This window comes from Corvus moneduloides, chromosome 6 (genome assembly GCF_009650955.1).
Source record: "Corvus moneduloides isolate bCorMon1 chromosome 6, bCorMon1.pri, whole genome shotgun sequence".
Classification (NCBI taxonomy): domain Eukaryota; kingdom Metazoa; phylum Chordata; class Aves; order Passeriformes; family Corvidae; genus Corvus; species Corvus moneduloides.
In genome coordinates this window covers 43,912,027-43,934,152 of record NC_045481.1, presented here as the reverse complement: position 1 = coordinate 43,934,152, position 22,126 = coordinate 43,912,027, and the positions used below count along the sequence as shown (strand labels likewise).

At 41.9% G+C, this 22,126-nt stretch overlaps 1 protein-coding gene across 4 annotated transcripts in view; it reads left to right on the top strand.

Annotated features, from left to right (window-relative positions):
- LDLRAD3 (low density lipoprotein receptor class A domain containing 3) overlaps positions 1–22,126 on the top strand; it is a 122,200-nt gene that overhangs the window by 54,946 nt on the left and 45,128 nt on the right. For 3 of the 4 annotated variants that reach the window (XM_032112548.1, XM_032112546.1, XM_032112545.1), the window contains exons 3-4: positions 11,173–11,298; positions 13,687–13,821. In XM_032112548.1, the coding sequence (XP_031968439.1) occupies positions 11,173–11,298; positions 13,687–13,821 (261 nt within the window). The remainder of the gene's footprint in view (positions 1–11,172; positions 11,299–13,686; positions 13,822–22,126) is intronic. The other variant, XM_032112547.1, reaches the window with a different exon arrangement.

Genomic DNA, 22,126 nt, shown 5'->3' with positions numbered 1-22,126 from the left:
CATTTTGGAGAAGATAAGTATTCATTAGTTGCTTATTTGCAAGTAAGTGATTTAGTGACCTGGCACTTAAAAAAAACCCTAAATAAACCCAAAAAATCCTAAAAGGGGAACTCCAGCATCAAGACCACTTTTTCACATCTGAAGATTTTGTTTCAACCTTATGATTGTAAAAGGATTCAAAAGTATTAGACCTGAATTTGTAGTCTTTAGTTCATCAAATCTCTGTTTACTACTTTGGGAAGTGTGGAGTGGCTGTGATAAGGTTCACAGTACTTACCAGAGGTTTAGGTGGCTGTGAGCTTTGGTCATTGTCTGTGTGTAGTTGTGGAGGTGATGACAAACCTCTGCTGCAAATGGATATGTCCCAAGACAGATGAAAGGTTGATACAAACAATGAAGCTAGTTGTCAAATACTGATGGATTTGAAGTGCTCTGTAATCCCCTGTGAGCATGAAAGAGGGTGATACAGGCACAATGAGTAAGGTAAAGGCATAAATATAAAAGCAGTACATTAAAATAACTAGTATAATTACAGCAAATTGAATACTTCATAGCTCTGAGTAGTGCTAAAATCTACATGAAAGGTGGAACTGTGAGGCTTGTGGCGTTTTTTGAGAGTATGATCTGGGAGTTTGACTTTCCTTGTAAAGAGGACTAACTGTCTACCTTTGTGGTGCCCTGCCTTACACTACATCTCCATCTAGTGCATTTTAAATGCTTACAGAGAAAACAAGATTGTAAGAAATCACAGAATCTCAGTATCACAGAATGATTGGAATTGGAAGGGATTTCTGAAGGTCATAGTCAAACCCCCCTGCTATAGCAGGTTCACCTGGAGCCAATTGCACAGGATCATGTTCAGGTGCCTTTTTAATATCTCCAGAGAAGAAGACTTGAGAATTTCTCTGACCAGCACTAGCTCTGGACAGAGTACTCCCAACACAGCTTCACCAGGGCAAGGTAGAGAGGAATTGGCTTTCGTCCAGTCCTCAGGTACCTCTCCTGTTCTCCATGATCTTTCAGAGATGATGGAGAGTGGCTTCACAATAGCGTCTTTCAACATGTGTCGGTGCATCCCATTGGGGCCCATGGATTTGTGGGTGTCAAGTTTGCCTGATCTCTAACCTGTTCTTCCCCAGCCAAGGCAAAGTAAATTTTTCTCCAGACTTTCTCTCTTGCCTCCATGGTTTGGGATTCCCAAGGGCTGGCCTTAGTAAAGACTGAAGCAAAAATGCATTCAGTATCTCAGCTGTCTCTGTGTTCTCTGTCACCAGGGTCTCCACCTCATTCCCAAATGGGTGGGCCCAGATTTTCCCTCATCTTCCTTTTGCTACTGATGTACTTGAAGAAACCCTTCTTGGTGTCCTTGACATCCATTGCCAGTTAATTCTAAATGGACCTTAGCTTTCTTGTTGCTTCCCTGTCTACTCTGACAGTGTTCCTATGTTCTTCCCAAGTGGCTTGTCCCCTTCTCCACCTTCCAGAATATTTTTTTGTTTGAAATTTGCCAGAAGCTCCTCGTTTATTCATGCAGGTCTTCTGCCCCCTTTGCTTGATTTTTTTTATTCATAGGGATGCACCTGCCCCCTTTTGCATCGCTATGAATAAGAAATCAAACAATCTTGAGGTTGAAGGAAACGTTACTTGAGTATTAACCAACTCTCTTGGATCCTCCTACCTTCTAGGGCCATAACTCATACGATTCTTCCTCCAGATTCCTTTGGCCTTGAGGATGCCAAAGTTAGCTCTCATGTAGTCCAGGCTGTAATTCTAGTTACTGCTGACTTCCTCCACTCAGGATCTTGAATTCCGTGGTCTCATGGTCACTGCAGTCAAGGCTGCCCCCAGTCTTCACACCCCCAGCCAGTCCTTCCTTGTTTGTCAGTGCAAGGTCCAGCAGCACACCTCTCCTCGATGGATCCTCCACCACCTGTGTCAAAATGTTACCATCAGTGCTGTGCAGGAACCTCCTGGGCTCCTGTGTGCCCACATGAGTTGTTTTTCCAGCAGAGATCAGGGCAGGAGTTCCCCATGAACACCAGAGCCTGTGACTGTGAGGCTGCTTCCAGCTGATGGGAGAATTCCTCATTGACTTCCTCTTCCTGACAGGGTGGCCTCTAGCAAACACCCACAGCAGTGTCACCCACGTTGTCCCTGAATTTTACCCATCAGCTCTTGTCTTGTTCTTCACCCAGCCTGAGGCAGAGCTCGATAGAGCCCAGCTGCTCTCTCACACAAAGAGCAGTTCCACCACCTCCCCTTGCTGGTCTGTCTCTCCTAAAAAGGTCGTAGCCATCCCTGACAGCGTTCCAGTCATGTGAGCTGTCCCACCATGTCTCTGTAACTGCAGGGACATCGTGCACACAGACCTCTCATTCTGCCTGGTTTTTCCCCATCCTGTGTGTGTTGGTCTACAGGCATTTCAGAGAGGTAGTTATTCCTGCAGGTTTCCCTGGAGGAGGAAGGGGTGCAGGAGGATGTACCAAAGCCACAGACACCCCTGAGATGGTTTTCCTTCTGTATCTCATCTTGGGAGGCAGATAAGGAACATTTTTTGTTGCTGTGGTTGGCCTGGTTTATTCCCCTGCTGGATGTGGTGTAGTGAGTGTTGCCACTTTGAACCTCACACCCTGAGTCCTTCAGTTTAAAGCCTGCTCACTGAGTTGGCCGGTCTTTGCCAAAGATCCCCTTGCCTCTTCTAGATGGATCCCTTCTAGGTGAATCCCTTACAGGACTATACACAGGGATTATTTTTTATATTGGCTACTTTTGGTGGGGGGTGTGTTAATATATGGAAGGAGAAGATTTAACAGCAGGGCTTCAACTTAGGAAGAGAGACACATTCTACCAGAATTAGCATCCTGAAAAGATCATGGCAATGAAAAGCTGCAGTCAAAGTAGATTTTGCATATTAATGGAGTAAGCATTGTCATGTGCTAGGATTTCAGGCTGTCAGGTGTTGTGCAAACAGCAATCATAGAAAACTGTACAAAACCAATCTTTAGGTGTCTCATTCTTACTTATAATCCAGTAACAATTTGTATAAAAATCTAATGACATTAACAGCTCTTTTCTTTTTCTAGATAACTAGAATATATAGCAGAAAGCTAGGAATTTCTCAATAAAAGTAGTTGTATGTTTTGTAATAGTTGCACATCTATACGTAGAAAATGTCTGGACTTCTAGTCACATCTCATAATCACTGAGTGCGTTTAAGTCTCCTTCTGTGTTTCTTGCTGCTTCCTGTCATCTCCTGGCTGACCTGGAATATTTCTTGCAGGTAGGTAAAAAACATCAGAATTCTTAAGCAGAGCTGAATATTAAACAATGCATGAAATGAGCATCTGCATTAATTGGGAAGATGCTGCAAGGCAGCTGCTGATCTTTTTGCCACTTACTCCAATGGCTCTCAAACTTGGAATGTCAAACTGGAATTAGCTCTTGTTTTTACTCGTGATTAAGCAACCAAATACTTAGTAGTTATAATAAGATTTGTAATTAAGTGACCATGGTGAATGTTTCATTTGAAGCTCAATTACACATGAGTAAGGGCAAATGCGATAGCTGCTTATGTTTGATAGCTTTTTATGCAGGGAGATCAAGAGGGTTTGTGGTGCTGATTATTTAATCCTCTTGATGGGGGTCAGTAAATAACCCAGCTGGAGAGCTTGGAATTGGACAGGTTTAACAGTTGGATGGAATCAGTGGCACAACTGAAAGAAAAAGAACAGGTCGGTAGTGTCTCAGAATGGAGTGAGGTATTGTAGCCCATCAGACACACAGATGTTCTGAGGAGCACTGCTACTGAAGTGCCTTAAGCGTGGTACTCTGTCCTGCTTGTTTGCATCCTGAATAACTTAACAACTCTGAAATTGTGCATACTTTGTCCTTTAGTATGGTGTTATTGTTCAGGTTGTTTAGTGAGTAGTAACTTCTAAAATACTTCTCTTAGTGAGAAACTGCTTCACTGAATGTCTGAAATCCAAGGTTTTTGTCTGTGCTCTCTTCTGACATCTTGTCTGCTTTGTGATGAGTTTGAAGGACTAAAACATAGACTCCTAGACCATGAAAGATTACTTTAGGGCCTTACTGTCTGGCAAGAGGTAAAGGCCACTGACTCATAGTAATTCAGCTCTGAAGTGCTTTCTTTTTTCACCCTTTTAGAAGGAAGCCATTTACTCTTCATGGCAGCAGTCTCCCTTGGCTTTTTTTGCTTTAGCATTGGCCTTTTTCTCTGCTAACTGTAGTGTAAATATTACTCTTGTTAGTGGGTGATAGTTTATTGTGTTGGAGGCAACCCCTGGTGCTTCCTACTGGGTTAATTTCACTACTTAAAAAACCATAAAATTGCTTCCTTTAAAATAAAGCACATTTTAGGCTCTTTTTCTCTGTGTTAGCATTAGCAGTTTAAGAGTAGCAACTCTTTCACCTGCCTGGTTAAACAGGGAGCAAAGTCAGGAGTGACCCAAGGGCTTTTTGTAGGTGGAATGAACACTCTGCAGTTGGCTGTGTTTTGTATCATAACTCATTAAATTAAATAGTTGTTTTGTTTTGAATTGGAGAAGTTCTGGCATAGTGGACTGTTGGGTGTGTTTTATACTGGGAATATAAGTGCCAGCTTTTTTCTTGATAGGAAAAAGCAAGCAGAGGAAGTGAAACTTCTCTGTGTTGTTCTGCAAGATGACCCTGTTCCAGAGCTCTGTGAGCCAACAAATGATGCATTTGCCTTCAGTGCTAATGCAGCTGAGTGACTGCAAGTAACAGTGGCTTTCCCATTGGGAACAGAACTGAAAATACTGTAGGGTCCAAACAGCAGTTAACTAACCCAAAATAACTGTAAGTGTTAACAGGGTTAGGGTTTATATCAGTTCTTGGGGTAAAGGGAATCATATCCTGGTGCCATCCTGCTTGTGTTACATAGTGTTGTCAAATCAATCCTTCTTTGTAAATTAAAGTTAAAACCTTTATCTCCTTTACATAAAGCCTTTACTGAAATGCTGCATCTCGCCATGCATTCATAAAAAGAATGTGGTTTTACAGTGCTGTCTGATGTGCCTGTGGCATCCCTTACCTAAATTAACAACAGCAGAGAAGTTTAAGGCTGTTGATTATAAAAGTCAGGAAAATACCAATGGCTTTGCAGTAATGCAGCATCTGCACACAGTGGTTTCTGTCTGGAGAGCTGCTCTTGTCGCATGCAAGTAATCAAGTTTTGATTAGCTGAATAAATCATTATCTGTTGTTGAGTTGAGATGTGTAGCTGTGAAGCAGCATAAAGTTACTTTGCTTGATTGTTACTTGGAGAGGTTCTAAGGTAACAATTTGAGTTCAAAGATGCTCAAGTGCTGTGCAGATTACTTCTATCTGTATTTTGTCACAAAATGTCGACTCTTGTATCTGCTACATCCTGTTTCCTCACTTCAGATTTCAAAATAATTGAGAAACATTTTAAAATAGAAATTTTTGTAAAGTTAAAAGAAGGAACTAGGCTTGTCTACTGGCCACATCGTGTGGGGTGCCCATTGTGTGCTCTCTTTGCATGCTGCATGCAGTAATAAGTGCCCAGTTCACTATAGCTGTGAAATGCTTGAGGTGTAGATTAGCTGGCTCAGCAGTAACGCAGTCATAAAATCACAGAGTGGTCTGGTTTGGGAGGGACCTTAAAGATCATGTGGTTCCAACCCCCCTGCCATGTGCAGGGACACCTTCCACTAGACCAGATTGCTCAGAACCCCATCCAGCCTGGCCTTGAACACTTCCAGGCACGAGGCATCCGCAACTTCTCTGAGCAGCCTGTTCCAGTGCCTCGCTACCCTCACAGTAAAGAATTTCTTCCTTGTATCCAGTCTAAATCTACTACTCTCTTTCAGCTTAAGTCCTATCACCACATGTGCTTGTAAATAGTCCATCTCCAGCTTTCTTGCAGATCCCCTTCGGCTACAGAAAGGTCACAGTAAGGTCACCCCAGAGCCTTCTCTTCTCCAGGCTGAACAACCCTGACTCTCTCGGCCTTGTCTCATAGGAGAGGTGCTCCAGCCCTCTGGTGCATTTTCTGGACTCCCTCTAACAGGTCAATGTCCCTCCTGTGCTGAGAACCCCAGAGCTGGATGCAGCACTCCAGGGGTCTCACAAGGACAGAGTAAAGGGGCAGAATCCCGTCCCTTGCCCTGCTGGCCTCACTGCTTCGAATGCGGTCCAGGATACGTTTGGCTTTCTGGGCCACAAGTACACATTTTGCTGGGTTATGTCCAGTCTCATCCACCAGAATCCCCAAGTCCTTCTTGGCAGGGCTGCTCTCAGTCCATTCACCCTTCAGCCCGGCTTGACACCAGAGTTTTCCTTGACCCAGGTGCAGCACCTTGCACTTGGTCTTGTTAAACTTATAGTTAATACTGTTAATTACAGAATGCATTTGATGTCTTTGCTGCTCCATCTCTGAAAAGAAAAATCATCTGCCCATCGCAGATCAGTTGTAACCTTCTAGTCAGGTTCCAAGTCATTGTAGCCATGAATATCAAAATTGCTTTTATTCAAGAGGGTTGTCTGTATACAGTATAAGGTTTTACACAGTGTGTGCCAAATCTGATTTCTTTTCCCCTGCTATTGTGCCTCTCTGCTGAGAAGTAATAAAATGGATTATACTTTTTTAAAAATAGTACTGTTTCACACTTGGGATCGTAAAGATAGCAAGATGTTTTTCTGTTACTGCTGTAGAGCTGTGCCTGCAAACTGTCACATCCTTTGTGGAGTGTACTGCTGGTCCTGATGGGAAGTTAGTATTTTTTTTAGAGCTTTGAAAGAAGACGGTGGGAGGATTGGTTTCTGTGTAGCATAAGGAGCCACTTCACGCACTCGCACGTACAAGTGCCAAAATAGTATTTTTGAACTTTAGCAAAGCAACCTGGAGGGAACATTTGGCAAGCTTGTACTGTGGCCAGCAGCTCTCTGCCACCATCTTCACCATTTGCTTCATGTTTGAATTTTAAGAGATAAGAATATTTTAGTGAAGAGCAATTTCTTCCCATGGGTAATGGAGTCACAGGAGGCTCCTCAAGTTCATGGTAGTTCACTGACACCTCTTTTTAAATACCATGGAAATTCCCTTTTGTGTAATGTAAGTACAGATTCATGTTAATCTTCCAGTCCTGGATCACTTCTGCCATGAGTAGGTAACAAATGAAGGGTGGAACTGGAGTGAATTGATCCTTTCTGCCATAGGCTCACAAACTGGTTGAATGGCAATTTTTTGGGGTGTTCTTTGTACTTGCTATATTGAATTCAGTCTGCATCTGTATTTGGGTAGCCTTTCTTTAGCCACAGTTTTGTAACTTGCTCTGTGGTTTCTTGCTGTATTTTGCCCCTTTCCTGTCCAATGTGTGGTCTCTCAGTTTCTTCCTTTCTGGAGACATGGGTTCAGGGGGACTTGCCTGTCCTTTAAAAACAACCAACTTCCTCTGTTCCCTTTCCTGTAGCTGGTTATAATACCTTGGCTAAATAAGGTCAAACCATCCACATGCGCCTGTGTCCTTTTCCACTTCTGTCATTTCCTGATATCCCTGTAATTCTTGATTACCCTGAGCCCATTTCAACCAAGCGTAACAAAGAAGAATATAGATTGCAAAGACAGTGCTGTCCTTGAAAGCTTATTGAGGCTGAAATCACCAAAATAGCCAAACAGATAGCTGCTATTAGATAAACATAAAGCTTCTCACATACAGATCTGCCTGAAAACTTGAAACCTGTGCAGTAGAAGACAATGATGAGCAAAGGGGAGGAAAACTCTTTTTGTAACAGTCATGTAATGGGAGTAGGAATTGCAGAGGAATGCTGGGATAGTGCAGCATGTGACTTGAATTTGCTGTAGGCTGTCATGATCCTGGTATACATATCTGTTACTTGTTAAGGTGCCAAAGACCTGAAGAAAATGATAGCCCCTTTATATTTAGGGTATTTGCAGAGATCCTGCAGAATGGGAAGGTAAGGTTTCTGCTATGGAAGAAATGATTGTGCTTTCCATAGGAACTTTATGAGCAGTGACCAAAAAACACTTGCTTGAAAACCTTGGGAAAACTATGCCAGAGGACAAGAAGGATGTCAAATTGAAAAGAAAGCTGAAATTCCTCAGTGGAGTTCTCCAGAGTCAGGGGACGTGACTTGGACCAAGCTATTACTGGTTTCTCATTTTTTCTGCATTTGTGTACAGCATATGAAAAATGCATTTTGTGGCTGGAATTGTAACTTGGAAAACTAAGTTCTGTTTGGGAGCGAGACTTGAGTCTTGTGAGTGACTGACTGAGCGACTAGTCAATCACCATGGTGGTTGAAATGTTCTTTTGTGTTTCTAGGGTGTCTAATGCAAGTGTATGTTTGAATTGGGATTGGTTTGTGTGTATATCATGTCCGTTGCAAATGTAGAGAATTGCATTTGGGTTTTGTTTATTTTTTCCTTCCCTCCAGTTAAAAAAAATAAAATTAGTGGACTGTATGAAAGGGCAACTTAGAAATAATTTGAAGGTGTTTAGTTTCTTGTTTGTTTTTCAGTCTGTGGTTACTAGTATGTGGTTTTTTATAGACAGTTATTCTAAAACAGAATTTTCTTGTTCTCTGGCTGCTGTCTCAGGAGGAGGAGGAGAAGATAGGAAAACATCTGGGAATTAAATGTTGAACTAAACATTATATAACTGTCTAAGTAATACTTACATTAAATAATTGTTCTGAGTGGTTTCCCCCTCTTCATCTGTGTGAAGAAGGAGTTCATTTTCCAGAACTTGACTTTATTCCTGGTCATTCCAGCATGTTTTTCTTCCAGATGTGGCCAAACACTAAACTTTACTTACGGCGTTACTGTGGTAGCTCAAGGTAATGTCCCAGGTGTGCTTTGTACCCTTTGGGGCCTGAGCAGCCGAGGATGTTGTGACCTGTGTCTGTCATACCTGAAACGGGGCTCTTGCAGGCTCACTGCCACTTCTGGCTCTGATTAGGAAAGTGCAGGCACATGACCTCTCCTTTCCAGAGGGCCAGAGGCTCTGGTGTTGATGAGTCACAATCTGAAATCTCTCACGAAGAATAAGGCTACAAGAGTAAGAGAATGGTCCATGTTAGAAGTAAATAATTTTGAAGCCTTAATTTGTCAAGATTTTCAGAGAGGACAAGGAGCACCACTGACTATGCTTTGCCAGGAAGTTGATAGCCTCTGAATTCAGACCCCAAGTGACTAAAGTAAACCTGCTTGAAGAAATGGGATCCAGTAAATGTTAGCAGAGGCAAAAGCACAGTTGCTTCCCCCTTTTCTTATTTCTTCTCTTTCTTTAAACTCTTGGAACTTCTTCTTTTTCTCCCCTTCTGGAACTGTTCTGGCTCAAAATACACCTCTTAAATAAGAAGTTGTCCCGGAGCAGTCATTTGGCGTGGGGAATGTAAATTCACTGTGTGGTTTCAAAAGGTTGTTACCTTTTATAGAAAGGAAAACAACAATAAAACCACGACATGTGAAGTATTGGGCATCTCTTAACATACGTGTGCTATTACCACCCTCTTCCAGCAGCGTCTTGGCTGGTTTGTTAGTGTATTAATACAGACTGCTTGCTTTGATGACATGGAATGTTGCTGAGGTTGTTTTGCTGCTTTTGTTTAAAGACTGGGAGTATGATGGTGCCTCACACCTTGTGGTTACTGAATTATTTAGCTGAGATCAGTCTGTCTCAGAACTCTAATACAGAAGCTGCTCTTTGAAGATGTGTGAAGAATTGCAGGGGCTCAAATGTCTCTGCTGACGATTTTCTATTGCCAGGGGTATGAAGCACAGCAGCTACTACAGGGTAATTTATCAGCTGTTTTTCTGCAAAATAATGGCTCACTTTCTTTTCCCCAAGTGGACCTTGGATACTCTTCAGAAAAAAGTGGTGGTTGAATATATGAAATTTAGTGACACATCTTATTTTACGCTTCATCATTCTAATTGAAAACTACTAATATAATGAAGAAAAACATGTAATAGAGGAACTGCAGGAATTTGATTTTGGAGGACACTAAATCAAGTGAGAATTACTGTAGTTGTGGTTTAAAACAATTTATATGCACTCTGTTGAGTGATGGAGGAAGGCTTTGCTACAGTTGTACTTAGTAGTTAATCCTGGAACAGAGGATTCCTTCCAAATTAATGCTGTTTATCCCTACCGGATATACTTTTTTTTGTGTGTACACTGATAGTCCCTGACCTTGTCCTGGCCTTGTAAAACTGTGCAGGTTGGTGTACTGATGTGCCATAGGGCCACATTAAAAAACTTGCCTCTTGCTGTGATACCCAGATCTGTATTTCAAAACCTGTGAGTTGTAAGCACATCTGGTAGATTTGGTATAGGAGTAGGAAACATTTGTTTTAAAGGCTGGCAAGCTCTGGATCTGGCTTCTCTGGGGTTCTCCCATAGGCGGCATTACCACATTGCACCATACACACCTTCCTGCAGTTACCAGCATACTCTTCCTGCAGATATGGCCTTTGCTTTAGAGTGGACTTTCTGAAGAGTTCAGTGTCCTGTGATGTGGTCCATCAAGTCATGAGATAACTTGAAAAAGCAGAAATGTAATCATTTGTCTTGTAATTTTGCTTTTTATGTTGGGAGTTGTTTTGTTCTAGGCTGGATACCACAGGACTTAACTGGTGCTTGCCTTGAGCATCATGGTGGAACCATCTGCATTACTCTCTGGCTGAGGGCAGTGTTCTCTTCTTGCGATGAAGAGTTGCTGTGCAGTAAAGTAAAAAATGTGTAGTACTTGAGATCATAATTAGATTCTGTAATCATGTGTTACACGCATTTTGAAGCTGTTGTTAGTATTTAATGTTTTATGAATAGCTGTGCTGGTACTATGAAGTAGATGTAGTTTCTGTCATGAATAACTGCAGCAGGAGATACAGTGGTCCTTTTGCACCCAGTTTTATATAAATCATGTTGAATAAAGGCAGTGTTAATTTGAGTTTTCAGCCTGAAAAATATTTTTATGAGGGTGTCTTGTGTTTCTTATTCTCACAAAGACACTAATTCACTTGGAAGACGCCTAACATCAGTGCCAACAGCGCTGCATAGAGTGCCCTTAACTGTTCTGCTACAACAGGATCTCTAACCATTGTAAATTGTTTCCTTCACCTCTGCCCACTTCTGTCTCTTTTCACAGCAAAAGCCAAATCCAAATGTGGTGCCACGTTCTTCCCCTGTGCCAGTGGGATCCACTGCATCATTGGCCGCTTCCGGTGCAATGGCTTTGAGGACTGTCCCGACGGCAGCGATGAGGAGAACTGCAGTAAGTGGGAGCCTGCTTGCAAGCTAGGTCACTGCTGCTTATTTCAACTAACTGATGCTACTCAGAAAGGAAACATTCGGTAGCCTTCAGCTCCTGAGTCAAATATTCTCTCTGTCATTTATGACCCAGATGAGCCTTGGCTTTTCTCTTCGTTAATGAGTCTGCCAAGGTCCATCTCAGTCTTACTTTGTATATAATGCCTCTATGATACTTCAAGCCAATGAAATGAGTTTTAAGCTGCATGTTTGCTTTGAACATGTTCTCTGTACTCAAATGTAACTCAAATTGGGCAAATATTAACTATCATTTGTATTGTTCCATTTTTATTTTACTGTTTCTTGTCACTGAAGAACATGATGTGTTTGGTCATCAGCACATCTAGGTTTCTCTGTTTATACATGTTCTCAAACAACAAAAAAAAAGCAAATAATGGCTTATTTAGTGAAACAGGTTCTTTGGAAGGAGAGGGAGGTTCTCGAAGCCAGGCATGCCTGCCAATGCACAGCAGTAGGGAAGTTGTAGAAGAGAGATGATCTGAAGTACTGCATGTTTTGGGCTAAACCCTCTGCATGTGGCTGCATAGATCCTTTTGTATCTGTAAGTCTAGCAGGGATATATCATAGCAGTAGGGAAAAGTTATGTTGAATCCAACAGCTCTGTTGTTACTATCGAGCTGGTAAAAGCATGGGTCTCTCTAGGTGAAAGCTTGCTGCAAAATACTTCATTCTCCTGTCAGAGCATGCTGAGGTTTTGTTTTCAATGACTTTTAAAGGTCAGGAGGAGGACAACAGACAGCAGCTTTCAAAGATAACAAAAGGGGCAATCTTCACAGTAATCTATCACTGTCTGCTTCATGGAGGACTTGCCTTTCTTGTTGGTAGTTGGTGTGCTTTCCCCCACAGCATGAACTTCTCTTATGGTGGCATCTGTTGTTAGCCTGGAGAGTCTGGTTTGGGCCCTGCAAGGACTGTGGCAGGGAGTCAACACTTCTGTGGAGTGAGTGAAGCCATTGAAGCATTGAAGGCTAAGGCAATTACTCTGGGTTACGCTTGAACGGGTGGACTAAAAATAGGTTTTGACAAAAGTGCTTTGAATATCCTTAAGGTGGTGGACTGACAAGCGGGGAGTCTCAACTGAAAGTGCACCAGCTTATGGAGTTCATTAGGAATTACACCATTTCCCATGAGCTTGTAGTGTGTAGCTCCAATGAGACCTTACAGCTGATGATAAAACCTGATGCTGATCTCCCCTGTTCTATGCCAGTGAAGCACTTGGTGCTTTCTAGCATGCCTAAATGTCTAGCCACTGCTTATGAAGAGGAACAACCATGTAGGTTCGAGGGTAACCTTGTAAATCAATGTGGCGTGCAGTTGTGCAGAAGTTTCAAACCAAAGGAACTTTAGCGTGTTCATGCTAAACATGCTCTTGGGGAGCTGGAGGAATTGGGAGCATTTGTTATATGTCCTGCAGGTTATATGCAGGACCGACAAGTTAAGATTGATTGATTGATTGATTGATTTAGTAAAAACTCTTTAAATTTAGCTCTTACTTTAAAGAATAAAAAATGGAAGCCAGTTAGTATTTGGAAACTATAATCCCCTTTGTTGTTGTGGCAGAGAAGCAGCTGGAAGTAGACAAGACATCTAAGCAGCCTTTTAAAGATTTTCAGTAGGAAAGTTGCATTCCGTTTCAGTCACCCCATTACCAAAAACTGCTTGGAGTTCAATGATTAAGGGACAGAGGCTGATTTATGAGTGGGTATTAAAACCAGCTAAATTATGCGTATCTCAGCTAAGTGATGGCTGTGTTGAAAGATAAGAAGGCATGATGTATACGAAGGGTACAAACACTGTTCCTTAAAAAGGAGTTGAAATTCAAACAGTGAGAGGCTGAGAGATTTCAACATTGCTGTTGTATCAATTCAAGATAGTGAGGAGAATGGGGAAGAGAAGCAGAGGTAAATAAACCACTGCCTGGCAGTTCTCAGTCAGAATTGTTGTCTTACACTATGAAACTTCAGCTAAACTAAGTCTCCTGTAATGGGATTCAACAGGCAGTGTTTATGGTAGGCAGTTCTACCCTCCATATGTCTTCAGCGTGAGCAAATGTGGAACAGTGATCATGATTGGGCTCTCATGAAAATGAACAGAAGGCTTATCACAACTGTGGGTGGGCTAAATCTCTGCTAATTGTGATGAATCTTGCACGAATTAGAAGTTTCAGCTCTCCCTGTTTAGAGAGCCAGGGCAGGTTTGATTGCCACGTTACTCCCACATACCAGCAAACTGACCAGCTGTGGAGTTGTGACCTGTGGTTGATGCTTATCAGTTGTTTAACTGCCTGGGCAAGAAAATTTCTAATGAAAGATCTCACTTTCTCTTTTTGCAGCAGCAAATCCCTTGCTTTGCTCTACTGCCCGATTTCACTGTAAAAATGGTCTTTGCATTGATAAAAGCTTTGTGTGCGACAGTCAAAATAACTGCCAAGACAACAGCGATGAAGAAAGCTGCGAAAGCCCTCAAGGTAGGCACAGGGGTTTTATTCTGTTCTGCAATATTAGACCGACTCAAATTAACACAGGCTCAGCAGAAAATGTGATTCTATTGGCTTGCTCTGTGTTGGCTAGCGCTGCAGATAGTGAGAGTGAAATGTGTAGAGAGTGTGCACATGCATGCATTGCATTCTCAGTGCTCAGAAGACTGGTATCTTTCAGGTTGTAAAAACACACTTTTGCAGGAAGTGCTTATAAACTGTGATCCAGTGCTCACCAAAGTTACTGGGAATCCATTTAGTACTTCTGTGAGATGGATTGGACCCGGGGTGATTGAGGTAAAACCTCAGTTGGAAGTGAATCTGTCTATTTACCAGATGAGTAAATCTTCTGTATGCTTAGAGCTTTAGATCTTCATTGCTCAGTTACCTTCTGAAAGACGTGTTTAACTGCAGGACAGGTCTACAGTGAAAGTATTTATTCCTACCCTTCCCCTGAAGACAGGGAAGAAAATTTTTGTTTGAAAATTGTTGTGTATTGAGTTTTGGGAGAATCTCAAAACACAGTCTTTGACATTTTTATTCTTTTTAACCTATCGTGTACGTCTGCAGCTAGTGCTTCTCAGTTTTGTTTTCCGTAACTTAATGCCACAGTATTTTATAAAACATTAAGTATATATTAATGACGTGAGGTTAACAAACAGTGTGTATTGGGCATGTGCTGCTAAACATTGTAATGTCTGCGTTACTGCTGAGAGACCAGGGTAGAAAAAATATGGGAGACAGTGGATATTTTCAAGGGAGATGTGATGTGCTTCAGCCTATAGAAAGCAGGACACATGAAGAGAGATAAAGTAGGGTATGAAGGAAGAAGTAATTAGTGAAATTGAAGGAGAATTACTTTAATATCTACCTGCAGTGATCAATTAATCGTTTGTGGAAAAGAAAATAATCCTGATCTTAAGATGCTGATAAATATTCTTAACAACTCACAGAGGAAGAGGTAAAACACACAACAGCAATGCCAACAAAACAGGGTTTATGGCAATGGTGTCTTCTGTGTCATACCTCTGCCTAACCTACAGGCTCTTTCCTTGGCTCCACATGTAAGGGTTGGAGGGGTCATCTTGGTAACTCTTCCGTGTGCTGAGCTACATCACAGCCTGGGAATGCAGCTCTGCTTGGATCAGAGCCTTGGAGAGGGTCTGCCCTGCCCCAGCTCTGTGTTGGGAGCGGGACGAAAGGGCTGCCACGGGCCCAGCGTGTGCCCAGGGCTGGACTGTTCCTCACTGCAGCTCTAAGGCAGCCTAATCAGATTAATGCAGGTGGTAAGGTTTGGTGTTAGGTTTCTTTTGCTTTCTCTCTTTTTTTTTTGCTTCTGAAGCTTAAAGCAGCAGGGCTATTCTCCTAGGTTGGGATGACTGCTTCCTCTGCAGATTAATTGGCTGGATTGCCTCCAGGTTGTTTGTTGTCATGACAATCTGCTTTTGGAACTGACTGTCAGGCTCAAGAGGAGAAAAGAGCTGTATTTCATGAAGCCATTACTATTGTCTTCATATTTGGTCCTTCTGGAAATGTTAGATTAGTAAAAGGGTTAAGCAAAGTAATTCTTTCTTATTATATGTGTGAAAGAGGCCCAAACAAGGAAGAAGGAACTCTCTCCATTAGGACAAGAACAGCCATGGTTGTGGGCTTTCTAATTAAAAAAAAAAAAAAAAGTAATCCAAGTATGGGGTTGGGAATGAGGAGTTCCCAAAGTAAAATGCTGGCTATGGGGAGCCTGTGTGATAGGCTTTTCCCTTTGGCAGCTCAGAGCCTTCCTGGATTGCCATTTCACCATCTGTAAGTGGGCAATGTGTGGGTACCTGTCTTTCAAAGCAACGATTAAAACAATGTAATGTGTTCAGCTTCCCATCCGAATGTAAATGATGATTCCCTCTGGAGTTTGCAGCCATGAGCATGTCTGTCCTGGCTTGCAAACACACCAACTGCTTTGTGTTAATTGGGAATTAGAGGCTACTGTGGACAGTCTTTAATTTCTCACAGTTCTTTCTACAGCAGATCTAATTACTGTAATTACAATGTGTTTGTATTAACACAGTACCCAAGAATCCTGGTCATTAACTAGAACTCAAGTGCTCCGGGTACTTAGGGACAGAGCAAGGCAAATCTGTAGGGTGTTACAAAATGAAGATAGAGGGGTTTTTTCCCACTGGCTATGTTATGTCAAATGTGGTAGCTTTAGTTCAGTGTAATTGAGTGTAATCTGACATATGAGATTGTCCTTGTGTGCTGTTTTTCTATCTGTAAATGTGTTGATTTAGAAGTCACTAAGCTTCTGAACCACTGCATGATAGTGTCATTATCGCCATTTAACAGATGGGGAAGAGAGGGCATAGATCACCTAAAGGAAACGCTCCCGGAGTGCCATCCTGGCTGGTAGGAATAGAGCTTCATCCGTGCTTGTCTGCTTCAGGGGCATGTCACTAGACTTAATCAATGTTTGCAAACTGTTTTGAGACACTATGATAACATGGGAAATAGAAGTGTGAATTATTAATTGATACTTTGCTCTCCTTCTGCTCTTGGGTATACTGACAAGCTTTTTGAATTATCACCTCTTCCTGCTCTTCCATGAACTTCAAAGGCCTCTTTTATCTGGCTGTCATTACTGGAAAGCTCCAGTATCTTTCCAGTTTGGTTTGTGTCAAATACTCCTCCACACATAAGGACCCTTTCAATCAGGAAGGGTCACTCTGCAGATCAGGAAAACAGGAATGTGGCCTCCTACTGAAAAACATACTGACCCAGCTTTGACATGGACCACTTCAAAATGTGCCATCTTAGCTTTGCTAGCATGCTGCAATTTGAGATGAACCTGAAGACATGCATTTCTAAAGATTAATTTTAGTCATAAATAAGAGCAGATTCATTTGAGAGGAGGGAGGGCCCCATGACTTAGTTGTGAAAATGAGAGGAAGATCAAATTTCGGAGGGCGTTCCTGCCCTCCTTTCTCCTTACCACTTGTAACTGAGTGTTGTGTATCTTACAAAGGTTTGTATGTCATGGGGAAAGTGTCAGATTAAAAAGCACCAGTTTAGCAGCAAGTCAAAGAATTCTTCTCTAATTCCTGACAGAAGTTGTCTGTAGCTCTTGTCACTGCCATGATAAACTTCAGAGCTATTCTTTTAATCCCACCCCAGCTATACTTCGGTCATCTCAGTTTTCCAGTAGTGAAGTAGCACAGCAAAATATTTCCCTTAATCTGGAATGTGATGTATTCATCAAAGTATATGCTTGAGTCTTGGGATGGGATGGAGGATATGATTGCTTGGATTATCCACACCAGTCAAATACATGAATTGCTTATGAATTGTTCTTTCTAGGGCATTACTCCAGGTTTGGCAACACCAGCAGTGATTAGAAATTTCTGCTCCTCTTCTGTGTTTAATTGATCTCAATTCAGAGGAAAATTTCTCTCCCCCACACACTTTTCTCCTATGCCTCTATTTGGCTAACAGTGCTAAACATTCATAGCATCTACTCGGGTGTACTCCTCAGGCCTGTCTGACACTGGGGGGACTGCCTGTTCTGTGGCAGGCATCCACTCAACTAGAAAGGAATTATTCCTTTTCAGTATCTTCCAACAACCGTGTAAATTTGTTCAGCTCTAGGACTGTGTTTAATTTATTCTCTTAATTGGTTTGGGGTTTTTTAATCTGAATGTGTCCTCACAGTGCTTCTTCTCCTCCATTTTGTACTTTTAGTTTAGAAAGCTTTAACACTAACAAAAGCATACTGGGTAGTTTAATTCAAACCCATTTTTCTTTCATGGCCCTTCTTTTCTTTCCATCTAAATTGCTAAATACCTTTACTAGCGTTAACCCTGTTGCCTAGGAAAGGGAGTTGTATTGCTGCTAGTCTGTATTCACTCTGTCTGCTGCTGTAAAGAGAGGCTCTTGACTTCAGTAATATTCCTGAAATTCTAGCTCTGCAGTTGTTTGTAAACACTACCATTGTGGTCAAGTTCTAAACCAAATGTTTTGCAAGTGTTCAGAAGTTAATTCTTGTCCTGTATATTTGGTAATGTCCACTGCTGTACATGTGGATACTTCCTCCTTTTATTTTTTGCTTATCTTTTCATTGAATTTGCACTAGAATTTTTATGTACCCCAGTGTTCTAAAACAGATTTAGAAGCATGTACAGTTTTAGAAGTCTCTGTTCTTTTCTCTGGGGCATTTATAAATTGCTTATATAAAACTTGTCAGCATATTAAAAAATAAAAAATCTGACCCTGTGTTGAGGAAGTGGAAAAGTGTTCAAAATGTTGACTTATTAAAATGAATTTTTTTGTGATAATACGAGCTCTGTAATGATAATTTCTGTGGATTAAGTTATAGGCAGAGCTGGAAGTGGGCTGGCTGTAGAGGTAAGCACTAAGGCCTTTGCTAATGTTTGCATTATTGGGTTGCAATGCAAAGTGGGTTTTAGAACTGACAGCTAAGTGGAACAGACGTACTCTAAATTTCAATGAAATACCACAAAACCTAATTTATGAAACACAAATAGCTCCCAGACCATCCCACTCCGTATGGAGCTTGTAACCAGCCCTTTGCACGTGGTAAATTGAAATTCTGAAATTCCCGAATGCTGTGGTGTCACTTAGACATCCCAAGGCTTTGTAGTCTCATCCTGTCTGTAGGTTTCCTTTTATTGAGTCTCTCTGACTCATTATTATCTCAGTCTGTAAACTGAAGCTCAGCATGCAATTATTGTGCATAATCTGAGCCCAAATTCAGCCTGCAGCCGGAATTTAATACTCAGAGGCAGACTGAGTAGAAGCAGAAACATAAGGAAGGATAGAAATAAAATGCCACTAAATGTTTTATTAGGCTTTGCCTGACCATATTTAGCTCTCTAATATCCTTCTTTTGTAATACTTGCTAGATGGAAATGTTTTTGTTAGCTGTGAACTTTTTCTTTCCTATGTTCCTCTATTCCCTGAATCCACACTTCCTCTTTTTTCCCTTTTTTTCTCCTCAAAAGATTATTCATTTGAGAGGGTTCTTGTCAAGAAAATATGGATCCATCTGCATGGGGACTAACAGGTGAGGTGAGCTGCAGGAGGCAGGTGTTCCTGTAGTTGGTACTGACCTTTCAGGTGACTGGTGAGTTCATCTGCACGTTAATTTCAGCAGCACGTGGACTCCGTGGTCTGTGCTGCCTCCCAGGCCAGACCATCATTTGTAAAATGGATTATTGATCACTTGATAAGAGCAGCTGATAATAACCCAGGCTCATTCAGAAACATGGTAGCTTCTGAGTGGGATTGAGAGAGGAACTCTTACTTCACTGTTCATGGAGGCTTTGGAATTAAAGCAGTTTAAAATAGATGTGGGGATCTCAGGAACAGGTCCAGACAGCTGGTACAAGTGGATTTGAGTTGCTACTTCTCTCAGCTCCCTAATCTTGGGAGTATGACAAGGTTTTGTTGCAGAACAGGCAAATGTAGCTGAGGAATAATCTCCTTGTAGACCAGTATGTTGCTTCTACAGGCACTTTGGCCTGTCATTTTGGCAGAATAATAAAAAACGTGCTGCCAAAATGTTATTCTGCCCCTGTTTGGAGAGCAGATGCTCTATTAAGAGCAACTATAATGTGGCAATAGACAAGCAATGACTTCAAGTCTTCAAATGGACAACAAACTTACTTAGAAAGGTGTTTCTAGATCTGGGAGGTGTCCAGACTCTTCACCTGATCTCCTACTCAGCCCATCTTTGATGGCTTCAAGCTCAAAGTTACCAGCAGATGATGACTTGACTACTGAAAAAATCAGTTTTATGACCTAGGTCAAATCTTGGATGGGGTGTTGTGTCTGTAGGAGTCACCATGTTTACCAACAGCTTTATCAGGGGTAATAGGGAAGAAAAATAGGATCTGGCAACAGTCATCTTGACCTGAAAGCAATTTCTTGAAGATAGTAAGGACGGAGAGCTGACATTGTGCCTCAAGCACGTTCTGTAGATAGATGTACTTCGGGGTGCCTTCCCTCAAGGCACAGCTTACTCCCATCATGGAAGTGCTGGTCTCACTGGAGTGCTTCATTGGACTCTTATTGTAATACCATGATTTTTTTTTTTTTTTTTTTTTTTTTTTTTTTTTTGGTTGGTTGGTTGGTTGGTTGGTTTTTTTGTTGCTGGAACTGAAATTACAGTTCTCAGGCTACTTACAAAAACAGGAGGTGCAGGGATTATTAGATACTTTTCTTTTATCAAGTGGATTATGAGAAGATCTGGGAATTGAGCCTGGAAAGGCATGGGGTCTTCTCACTTGTGCAGAGATGAAATATGAGCTCTTAGTGATTGTGTCCAGATATTCTTACCTTCACTTTGTGGCATTTATGTCTAATTAAAAGTTTTAGAAAGAGGTGATAACATGGATATCCAGTTTCATTGCCTGTGCTTCGAAGCTTCAAAAACAAGTTATAAAATGTCACCCTAGAGGAAGACAAGTGTAAAATAAAGGATATTCTTTTTCCCCATTGATCTGGAGGCTCATTAAATTATCTCTTGAGTTCTCATTAGTAAAAATAAATGAATTCCTTTGAAATACATTTTCCATGAGTTTATAACATCATGTAGGTGTCTGAAATACACTGTATGTATTGGCATGTCATGCCATGTCCTGACTGCTGAATTGCATTAACTTTTCATAGATGTCTGTTACAATGGGGATTACTGTAACACGCCTATATCAAACCAGGAGTCCCATGGAAAAGAAATATATATGGACAGATTGTTGCTAGATGTTTCAGAGAGATGTTTATTTCTCCAGCCGCATGGCCGGGGCTCTGCCGAGGAACCCTCACAGTCTGGCTGAGGGTCCTTGCCCGCGCAGGGGAACACAAACCAACCAAGGGGGAACGAGGCTCACCAGGGCCAGGAAAACCCCGTGTCTCCCCCCAGGGCCCCTCTCCCAGGGCTACATGGTGGGGGGGAGGGACCCCGACAGATGTCAGTGTGATTTAACTGTGCAAAAGGCTCCTGTTGCTGGACTGTAGGTGCCAGACCCAAGTCCTTTTGCTGTCATTGGAGAGAATCCAAATAAAAGGCACAGATGTTAATCTTTGACTTGCTGTAAAACAAAATCAGTTCCAGGTAAGGTGACCAAGTGCATTTTCTACAGTTACTGTACAAAATGATCATAGCATTTGTATTTAAAATTAAACCTTTTGTTAGTGCAGTTTCAGTACAGGGACAACCTCTGGTTTTTGTTGGAAAATGGGAGTTGTCATAGCAAACACGTGTCATGGAAGAGCCTCAACAAAGGTTTCCTGGGTTAAGTACTGACGAGATGCTCTCCCTAGCGGAGTGGGAGTTAGCTTGGCTGTCTCTTCTGTTGCACTTTCTAACCCTCATTCATCAGACTGGCCTGCTCTAACCTGTAATTCTACTTTCAAGCCCAGCTGAGAGCTAGTCTGCATGGCTCTCCCACCACGTCTGGCCCCATCAACTCTGCACTTTTAGTTAAACCTCGTTGTTTAACCTGATAATTGACATTAATCTCAGGTAAGTAATAATGCTTTACCCTAATCTGGCTTTGAGACCTGTGTCCATTAACCGGGTCAGCAAAAAATGTGAGGTTAATTTATGCTTCAGTGCCTTTGTTAATCTTGGTCTGGCATTGTTGTGTCTGTAACCACTAGTTAGAAATGATTTCCCAAGATGAGCTTTTGGGGATGGTGGCTGCATTCAGCAGTTTGCACTGGGACTTGAGCAGAGAGCACCACCGTCCCTTTCTTTCCTTTTAGGAGTTGGGCTGGTTTTTTTTTGTGTGGCAGTGGAATTGGCAGGAAGACCAGTTTTGCTCCTTATACCTGTGTGTGGGGGGAAAAACAGATCCTAGCTACTTGAGTGTCAGACTTTGGGGTAGGTTTTTTACTTTGGTTTGGTTTCATTTTTTCCCCCTGCAACTGCCAGCAGTAAAGTTGGAAGATGTGGCTCCTAAAACATCAGGCTGCAGCTCTGTCCCCAGCTGTAACTAGTTTTGCAAGTGGTTAAAATCTGTATCTTTTCACAGCTTCAGTTATAGCTGGGAATAGTTTGTGACACGTGAGCTCTGCCAGAGCTTGTGTGTGAGATCTTACTCAAAGGTAAAGCCACAAGCAAAGCCAGCATGACCAGGTATAAAGTGTCTCCATTCAGGTGCTGTAGCAGTTTAGTACACAGCCAATTATGTGACTGACCTAAAGCAGTATGTTATCAGAGCAGTATGTCCCCTAGAGCAGCGTTACCAAGCTCTGTTGAGAAGTTTTGCTGACATTTGCTCAAAAAGAT